Here is a 10650-nt window from a genome sequence, read left to right on the forward strand (position 1 = left end):
ACTTCTCTTGTTGCAGAGCACAGGCTCTAGATGTGCGGGCTTCAGTAGTTGTGGCACACAGGCTAAGTTGTCCATGGCATGTGGGATTTGGGCATCCGGACCAGGGATTGAAACTGTGTCCCCTGCATTGGCAGGTGGATTCCCAACCACTAGCCCACCAGAGGAGCCCAAGTTAGTGTTTTCAAAGGCATCAGATCATTTGCCATTAATCTAACTTGGGACAAAACGAAATTCAACTATTTTACACATTAATTTTAAGTCATAAATAAACACTCCCCCCCCCTCCCCCCGCAATCAACCTTTTTTCTTTTTCCTGACCTCCTCACTTTGTCTCAGAGGCTTCATGGAGGCGATGGGATACTGGTGGGGTGGTGGTCTTAAATCAGCCTGAAAGAGCCACACAGACCAGGCTTGGCAAAGTTTCCCTTGGGTGTTTCTATAGTCCTTCCCATTCTCCTATGCCACTCATAAAGAGTAAAGGACTCACTGGGAAAACTTTAAAATTTCCTAACATAACCAGGCTCATTCATTTACATATTCCTAAATCTTCTTCCAAAGTCTTCTTCATCTCAAAGCTTTTTAACAGTGCTACTCCTGGATCTAAATTACAAAAAAAGGTTACACTCATATGCTCCCTGGCGTAAAAGTTCTTTTGATAATATTTCAAGGTTCTTTTTTTTTCCCCCCAAACAGTTGGCTAAAAACAAAATGTTATCTGTCTTACAGTTAAAAACACAGACGAGGTGAGATCATTTGTGAAGCAGCTTAAAGTAAAGGAAGCACCATAATCTTATCCACTGGGGGAGGAATTCAGAACGAGGGAAGGCTGGCTGGCCTTGGATTCTATTCAAGGGAGTTCTGTCACTAAACTACACAAAAGAGAGCCTTATAAGGCAGTTTCTTCTAGAAGGCAAATCTATGACAAACCCAGAGGGCAAGCTCTAGAGAAAGATGGGAGAGCGTATTTAAGGGCATTAAATAAATGTCTTCTCAGCTCAGTCACTCCATCTCATATGTCTAGAATGTAAAACGTCTTAAAAGACCTTTCATAACCTTATAACATCATCTCCCAGACACTTCCCCTCCTCCCTTAGGTTATCTCTTGGTTTCATAAAAAAGAATCTTTGAAACAGAATTCTCCTGACTCCCACCAGAGCACATTACAGGATTCAACAGCTTTTACTGCAAGTTCTTACTTGTGTGTAATCGAAAAGTGCCTCGTGGCTATTTAATTCCAAGCCTGTTAATTTGTCTCCTGAAGAATTGCAGAACAGTAGGTCAGGCACCTTCCATTTAATAACTAATTCCTAAACCATGAAGAAACAGTAACTTGTTCTTTGGATTACTTCCCTCTAAAAGAATCTTAAAGCAACATATGGAATGGGAGAAAATATTTGCAAGTGTTGCAACTAACAAGAGTTCAATTTCCAAAATATACACACAGCTCATACAACTTAACAACAACAAAAAAAGGACTCAATCAAAAAATGAACAGAAGACCTAAACAGACATTTTTCCAAAGAATACATACAGACGGCCAATAGGCACATGATGCTCGACAATGCTATTAGAGAAACGTAAATCAAAATGACAGTGAGGTACTACCTCACACCAGTCAGAATGGTCATCATCAAAAAGTCTACAGACAATACATGATGGAGAGTATGTGGAGAAAAGGGAACCCTCTTACACTGTTAGTGGAATATAAACTGTTAGAGACACCATGGAAAACAGTATGAAAATTTCTTAAAAAATGAAAAATAGAGCTACCATATGATCTAGGAATCCCACTCTTGGGCAAACATCTAGAGAAAATCATAATTCAATAGATATATGCACCTCAATATTCATTGCTGCACTATTTACAATAGCCAAAACATGAAGAAACCTAAGAGTCCATTGACATATGGAAGGATAAAGGATATATGGTCCATGCTCAGTCACTCAGTCATGTCTGACTCTTTGTTACTCCATGGACTGCAGCCCGCTGGGCTCCTCAGTTCATGGGATTTCCCAGGCAAGAATACTAGAGTGGGTTGCCATTTCCTCCTCCAGGGGATCTTCCCAATCCAGCGATCGAACCAGTTTCTCCTGTGTTGGCAGGTGGATTCTTTACCACTGAGCTACCTGCTGCTGCTGCTGCTGCTGCTGCTAAGTCGCTTCAGTCATGTCTGACTCTGTGCGACCCCATAGACAGCAGCGCACCAGGCTCCTCTGTCCCTAGGATTCTCCAGGCAAGAACACTGGAGTGGGTTGTCATTTCCTTCTTCAATGCATGAAAGTGAAAAGTGAAAGTGAAGTCGCTCAGTCATGTCCGACTCAGCGATTTTCCAGGCAAGAGTACTGGAGACCGAGATACCTAGGAAGCCTCAAAAGAAGACATGGTACATGTATACAACTGAATACTACTAAGCCATAAAAAAGAACGGAATAATGCCATTTGCAGCAACATGGATGCAACTAGAGATTATCTTATGTATTAAATGAGAGAGAGAAAAGACATATGATATCACTTATATGTGAAATCTATAATATGGTGCAAACTTATCTATGAAACAGAAATAGACTCAGTAACATAGAGAACCAACTTGTGGTTGTTGGGGAGGGGGAGTTGTCAAGATGGAGTCCCTCTTTTAAGATGCTCCCAGTCTAGTGGGGAAGACACATTCAAAGAGCCCTTTTCAGGCAGTGGAAGGTGCTATACTAACTAGAAGAGCTCCTTCTTCTCCCAGGAGCTCTGCTCCATTGCTGAAATCCTCACAAGGGCCCTCAGCATGGCTTGGCCCACCCCCACTTAAAGCTGCTCATCCACCCCTAGTTTCTATGCTATTTCCCTTGTGTACATTCTTCACAGTACATACTATGTGAAACTACCTGTTTACTTGTTTGTGTTTAAAGTTTATGATAGATGCCATGAGAGAGGGATCTTGTCTATCTTATTCAAGGCTGCTTACCCTGAGACTAGAAAGAGCACCTAAAAATTCATATATTCATTCATTCAACATATATTCAAAGCATTTACTAATGCCAGGGACTGATTTAGGCCCTTGAGGAGAGAACAGGGAGTGAAATTCCCCTTCCCTCATAGAGCTTGTTTTCAAGTTGAAAAATGAAAACAATGGATATTCATTGAGTGCTTTCTATGGATCATCTTACTGAATCTTCACAACAGTTCTATGAGATAGGTATGATTGTAATTCTTATATTACAGGTGAGGAACCAAGGCCCAAAGAGGTCAAGGATCATGCTCAAAGCTAAGTAAGTGGCAGAGTTAAGATTTACACCTGGGAGTCTGGTTCTGGAGCTCAGCATCTTAACTATTCTGCTAGAATGCCTTGTGCTCACATACACACAGTACATGTGCAATAAATACTAGCTAGAAAGCAGAGGAGCTGAATAGGTATTTTCCCCAAGAAGACATGCAGAGGGCCAATAGGCACATGAAAAGATGTTCAGCATCACTAATTGTTAGGGAAATGCACATCATAACCACAATCAAGTACCACCTCTTGCCTGTCAGAATGGCTGTTACCAAAAAGGCAAGAAATAACAAGTGTTGGTGAGGATGTGCAGAAAAGGGAACCTTTGTACACTGTTGGTGGGAATGTAAATTGGTGCAGAAACTATGGAAAACCATATGGATATTCCTCAAAAAATTAATAATAGAACTACCATATGATACAGTTATCCCACTTCTGGCTACTTACCCCAAGAATACAAAAACACTAATTTGAAAAGATAGAGGAGATGGTTAGATAGCATCACCAACTCAACGGACATGAATTTGAGCAAATTCTGGGGGATAGCAGAGAACAGAGGAGCCTGGAATACTGCAGTCCATGGAACCGCAAAGAGTCAGATACAACTTAGCAACTGAACAACAAAGTCTGAAAAGATATACGCACCTTAAGTTTATCATAGAATTATTTACAAAGGTACAATAGCCAAGATAGGGAAACAGTGTTAAGTGCCCAGAGACACATGAATGGATAAAGATGTGGTACACACACACACACACACACACACATATATATATACACACACAATGGAATATTACTCAGCCATAAAAAAGATTAAATCTTATCATTGGTGACAACATGGAATGGATCTTGAGGGTACAGTGCTAAGTGAAGTAAGTCAGAAGGAAAAAGACAAATACTGTATGATTTCACTTCTATGTGTAATTAAAAAAAAAAAAACAACCCAAGACCCAAAATAAATGAACAAACCAAGCCAAACAAAAACAAACAGGTAGCTATAGAGAACAGAGCAGTGATGACCAGTGTGGGTGGGGTGGGGTAGACAGCAAAATGAGTAAAGGGGGTCAACTGTATGGAGACAGATGGAAACAAAAGTTTTGGCGGTGAGCACCCTGCTGGGTATATAGAAGTAGAAATATAATGTTGTATACTTGAAATGTATCTAATGTTATAAGCCAATGTTACCCCAGTAAAAAGTAAAGTAACATCCTCCACCTCCCACAGAGTATATAGACAGACTCAGAACATTAAAAAATAAAAAAGATGCCTGGAAGCCTACACAGAGCTGAAGAAGGACAAGAACATAATTATGAGGGGTAAGGAGGGGAGGGGAGAGACAAGGGGTTTCATAAAGACAATGATACCAGCTGATCCTTGAAGGCTAAGAGTTCCAAGAGTGGAAAGATAAGTGAAGGTGTGACTGTGAACAACAGCTAAGAGCAAACAATTACTGTGGCTGGACCATAAAGGTGGTTGGAGAGAAGAGGCCAAAATCAAAATAAGAGAGTTATTGTGAAGTGCTAGGTAGTTTTAACTTGGTCCTAGAGGTACTAGCTGAGCTATTCAAAATCCTTCAAGATGATGCTGTTAATGTGCTGCACTCAATATGTCAGCAAATTGAGAAAACTCAGCAATGGCCACAGGACTATAAAGGTCAGTTTTCATTCCAATCCCAAAGAAGGGCAATGCCAAAGAATGTTCAAGTGAAAGTGCTAGTCACTCAGTATAGTCTGACTCTGTGACCACATGGACTGTAGTCTGCCAGGGCTCCTCTGTCCATGGAATTCTCTAGGCAAGAATATTGGAGTGGGAAGCCATTCCCTTCTCCAGGGGATCTTCTTGACCAAGGGATCGAACAGTAGTCTCCTACATTGCATGCAGATTCTTTACTGTCTGAGCCATTTGCTTATTTCACCTGCTAGCAAAGTTGTGCTCAAAATCCTTCAAGCTAGGTTTCAGCAGTACGTGAACTGAGAAATTCCAGATGTACAAGCTGGGTTTAGAAAAAGCAGAAGAACCATAGACCAAATTGCCAACACTTGTTGGATCATGGAGAAAGCAAGGGAAGAACATCTACTTCTGCTTCATTGATTATGCTAAAGTCTTTGACTGTGTGGATCTCAACAAACTGGAAAATTCTTGGAGATGGGTGTACCAGACCACCTTACCTGGCCCCTGAGAAACCTCTATGCAGGTCAAAAAGTAACAGAATTAGAACTGGACATGGAACAATGGAACAATTTCAAAATTGGGAAAGGAGTATGACAAGGCTGTATATTGTCACCCTGCTTATTTAACTTATATGCAAAGTATTACTTATTTATTTGGAGTTGCTCAGTTATGTCCAACTCTTTGCGATCCTGTGATCTGTAGCCCACCAGGTTTCTCTGTCTATGGAATTTTCAGCCAAGAATACTGGAGTGGGTTGCCATTCCCTTCTCCAGGGGATCTTCCCAACCCAGGAATCAAACCTGGTTCTCCTGCATTGCAGGCAGATTCTTTACCGTCTGAGCCACCAGGGAAGCCTATATGCAAAATCCATCATGTGAAGGGCTGGGCTGGATGAATCACAAACTGCAATCAAGATTGCCGGGAGAAATATCAACAACCTCAGTTATGTAGATGATACTACCCTGATGGCATAAAGTGAAGAGGAACCAAATAGCCTCTTGATGAGGTTGAAAGATGAGAGTAAAAAGGTGGCTTGAAATTCAACATTCATAAAATTCATGGCATAACATCATGGCATTCGATCCTATCACTTCATGGCAAATAGATGGGGAAAAAGTGGAAGCAGTGACAGATTTTATTTTCTAGGGCTCCAAAATCACTGCAGATGGTGACTGCCAGTCATGAAACTAAAAGACACTTACTCCTTGGAAGGAAAGCTATGACAAACGTAGAGAGTGTATATAAAAGCAGAGACATCACTTTGTCAACAAAGGTCTGTATAGTCAAAACTATGATTTTTCCAGTAGTCATGTACAGATGTGAGAGGTGGACCATAAAGAAGGCTGAGTGCCAAAGAATTGATGCTTCCAAATTGTAGTGCTGAAGACTCCTGAGAGTCTCTTAGAAAAGAGACCAAATCAGTCAATCCTAAAGGAAATCAACCCTGAATATTCATTGGAAGGACTGATGCTGAAGCTGAAGTTCCAGTACTTTGGTCATCTGATTTGAAGAGCTGACTCATGGGAAAAAGACCTGATGCTGGAAAAGATTGAAGGCAAAAGGAAAAGGAGGCAGCAGGGAATGAGCTGGTTGGATGGCATCACTGACTCAAGGGACATGAATTTGAGCAAACTCCAGGAGATGGTGGAGGACAGTGGAGTCTAGTGTGCTGAAGTCCATGGGGTCACAAAGAGTCGGAAACGTGACTTAACAACGGAATAATAGCAAACAACAAAGGTACTAGCAAGAAAGAGTCTTTTAAGAATGAATTCTGATTCTACAAGTAAAAAATTAATTCTGAGGGAGAAGAGGGAATGAGACACAAGGACCAAGGGATTGCAAAGTAACTCAGATATAAAGGATTATGCACAAAAGGAGTAACCAAGACCCAGAATAAAGAGGCATGGTGTTCTTCCCTGTGAGATTTTATTACATATCTTGGCATTTCTATTAACTTTTTAAAAAATTTATTTTTATTTGTTTGGCTGTACCAAGTCTTGGTTGTGGCATGTGGACTTTTATTTGCAGCAACCAGTCCATCCTAAAGGAGATCAGTCCTGGGTGTTCATTCATAGGACTGATGTTGAAGCTGAAACTCCAATACTTCGGCCACCTGATGTGAAGAGCTGACTCATCTGAAAAGACCCTGATGCTGGGAAAGATTGAGGGCAGGAAGAGAAGGGGATGACAGAGGATGAGATGGTTGGGTGGCATCACCGACTCAATGGACATGGGTTTGGGTAAACTCTGGGAGTTGGTGATGGACAGGGAGGCCTGGTGTGCTGCAGTCCATGGGGTTGCAAAGAGTCGGACACTACTGAACTGAACTGAACTGGGATCTAGTTCCCTGACCAGGGATCGAACCCAGGCCCTCTGCATTGGGAGCACAGAGTCTTAGCCACTGGACCACTAGGGAAGTCCCTCTATTAACTTTTAATTAAACTGAATTTTCAAATCTCTTCTAGTTACTCATGACTTCAGGGACCTCAATAAGATCTAATGGCACTAAATTCATGATGACAGTCTTAGGTGAGATTACTAGGTCACTACCTTTTAGATTGGGGTTCTCCTGGGCTCCAGGGAAAGTGCTCTGGGTGACAGGTTTGTAACTCATATGGATACTTTGTTAATCAGCAAGACCAGACTTCTTTTGTTCATCTTCAACTGTACAGCATCTAGCAAGAGTGCCGACACCTGCCACATGGTCTCAGTAAATGCAGGTTAAGTGAGACAAACAGTGATGCCCTCTCCATCTCAATACTTGAGGATGCATAACTTGAGTTTCTTCTGAGGGTAGAAGAAGAACCCTTTCTAGACTGGAAGAACCTAGAAAATGCATTTCTATTCATTGCAAAGTCCCAGTACTAAATGGCACAGAGGTTAAAGGCACTCTGATGGGTTTGCTTCTGTGATGTGTCAAAACACATTCAGGAATCAGGAGAAATAAATTAGATCTGGCTTTAGTCCCATTCATCTCTGCTGTGGAAACGTACTCTGGTGGACCTCACATTCTTTTCTGCTCTCCCTGGCTTTTTTCTATAAAATGGTCTCAGGCACTAGACTCCTTAACTCTAAATTTAGATTGGGGGAAAAAAACTAATTTATGACAAAGTTTCCAGTTTCAGAAGCTATTTCTCCTAACATTTTCCCAAACATAAAGGAAAACTAGGTCTGTAACCTCATGACATTGGAGAGATGCTGAGGATCTCGGTTTACATGATAATGAGGTTACATGACTACTTCTACATGACTATCAGTCTCAATGTTTTATAATTGCACTGTGTGAGTGTTTAGAGATGTAAATAGCAACGAGGGAAGATGAATAAAACTAGCTACAGGCTAGAAGTGACCATAATACTCAAATAATCTCCAAGCTAACCTTCTGCTCTGATAAGGCAAATTCCACTGATTTGGAGACTGTGGGGAAAAATTCCCCTTGGAATGTGTAAGAAAAATGTCAATATTTGGAATGAATTCTTCAACTATGCACATTTCTCTTTTCATGGTATGACTGATAAGTTAGATCCAAAGGAACAAATGACTGCTTCTGTTGGAATATCATGTGGATTACTTTGCATTGTGGTTTTTCTAAGTTTAAGGTGATGATAATATAAATAGTTAACAGCAAGTTGGTTACACTATTTAAAGCTTTCAATCAGTGACATATGACCTATTTGCCATTTGGACTTCTGGGAAAAACTCTAACAAAATAACTGGTTGGGAGCTTGGAGAAAGTCTGAGCTGTGTTAAAGGACCAACTGCTTCTGTCATTTCAGGAGAACAGCCTCCTCTCTCCCTTTCTCTGCCTTGGCTGGGACCAGGAATGGGGCTGCCAAAGTTGGATTTCTAACTTTCCCCTGAAACTGCTTTCTATGGAAAATGTTATTTCAGACTTGAGAATTAAAAGCCCCCTCCTTTTATTTTGCAAGTCCAGACTCTCTTTATTTTCCCCTTTCATTTACGGCAAGCTTGGACTTGTCTGGAATAAAATAAACGACCAAACATAACCTCAAAGGCATTCCTGCTGAAAAGTGCATCCTGGGGACAAATTATTAAAAAAAAAAAAAAAGAAGAAGAAGAAGAAAGAAAGAAAAGAAGGAATAAGAAAGAAAAACAAAATGGTTATAAGGTTCATAATATATACGACATCTTTAAAGAGGTATTTTTTTTCTCCCCACAAATAACTAGGTAGTTTAAATTACTGTTTGAGAATCTGTAAAGTCCAGTAAGTGAATTATTTCCCTTGACATTAAGAAATCATGAAATCTAATTTTTAAAATTCTTACAATCTAGTCCATCAAACACGAGACAACTTCTCTCTGAAAGTCCTTATTCTGTATTTCATTGTCAAACTCCTTTTCCCTATCTCTTGCCTTCATCTCTATCTAGACACTCAAGCCAAGAAAGAAAGAGGCGAAAATGTATTTCTGGGTTCCGCAAAGAGTGGGGGCAGCTTTCGTGAATCGATTTGCCAGTTGTTAGTATGAGCTGGGTGGGCTTTGGGGACGGGAGAGTCTATGGTATCGGGAAATCTTTTCTATATATTCGTTCGCTCCACGAGTCCTCACTTTCTTGGCGCACGCACCGAACTCTCAAAATAAAATCACACACACACACACGGAAAAAAAAAAAAAAAAGAAGAGGAGGCATCGCCCATCACTCCCTCCCGGCATCCCACGACCGCCAACTCCCCCAGCTCTTGTCTCCTGGGATGCCCACGGGAGGAGCCGCGGGAATCAGCCGGGCGCGCAGGCCGCAGACGCCCTGCCGGCTCTGCGCCGCGAGGGGGCGCCCGGCTCTCTCAGCGGGGCGGGGCGGGATCCAAGGGGAAAGCGCAGGTGCCCACCTTGCTCGCAGGTGCCCTTGCTGACCTGGGTGATGGCCTTCTCCCCGCGGCTCTCGGCCCTGAGGCTGGCGGCGCGCAGCTGGCAGCCGCTGGAGTAGGTGACACCGTCGCTGCCGCACACGGGGTAGCGGCTCTTGCACACACACACGCCGCTCACAACCGGGCCGCCTGCTGCTGCCCCGGCTTTACCCTTCCGCCTCTTGCGGCTCTTCACGCACTCCATGCCCGGCGCGCAGTGCCCCCTGCCGGCGCCGCCGCCCCCGCACGGCTCGCCCTCGCCGCGGGCGCACACCGGGCAGCAGCCGCACGCGTCGCGGGTCTCGCCCAGCTGGCAGCCCCGCGGGGGCAGGGGCGGGCAGGCGGCCGGCTCGCAGGGGCCGCAGGCGTCCGAAGAGGAGGAAGAGGAGAGGGGCAGGAGCAGGAGCAGCAGCCCGGCGGCGCCGAGGAGCAGGGCGGGCAGCGGCGGCCGCTCCATGGCGGGGCGCGGAGGCGGCAGCTGGAGCGCGAGTGAGCTGGACCCCGCAGGCCAGCGCTTTAAACCCGGCCGCGGGAACCACACCCCGGGGCGGCGAGAGCGGGGCCGCCTGGCCCGCGCCGCCCCGCCCGGAACCGCGGGGCTCGGGCGCGCCCCTGCTGGCGGGGCCGGGCGGGACGTCGCGGGCCCGGGGATGCTCGGTCTCACGCCCCTTGGCTTTGGGTTTTAGCTCCGAGCGCGCCCCGCCGGGTCCTGCTCGGCCCCCTGCTCCCCAGGGCTGCGTGCACCCCATCCTTGGGGAATCGCCCTTAGTGAAAACAGCTCCCTCACAGCCTTGTTCCTCGGCTCTCGTAGTCCGAATATTTATATTGCTTCATAACAACTTTGAGATGGTCTCC

At 44.1% G+C, this 10650-nt stretch overlaps 1 protein-coding gene across 1 annotated transcript in view; it reads right to left on the reverse strand.

Moving 5' to 3' along the window:
• Positions 1–10324, reverse strand: part of IGFBP7 (insulin like growth factor binding protein 7) — a 77776-nt gene extending 67452 nt beyond the window's left edge. Inside the window, exon 1 of the mRNA XM_005899056.3 lies at positions 9778–10324. Coding sequence (XP_005899118.2) covers positions 9778–10252 — 475 coding nt within the window. The 5' untranslated portion in view covers positions 10253–10324. The remainder of the gene's footprint in view (positions 1–9777) is intronic.
• Between the last annotated feature and the right edge of the window lie 326 nt (positions 10325–10650).

This window comes from Bos mutus, chromosome 6 (assembly GCF_027580195.1).
Source record: "Bos mutus isolate GX-2022 chromosome 6, NWIPB_WYAK_1.1, whole genome shotgun sequence".
Taxonomy (NCBI): Eukaryota; Metazoa; Chordata; class Mammalia; order Artiodactyla; family Bovidae; genus Bos; species Bos mutus.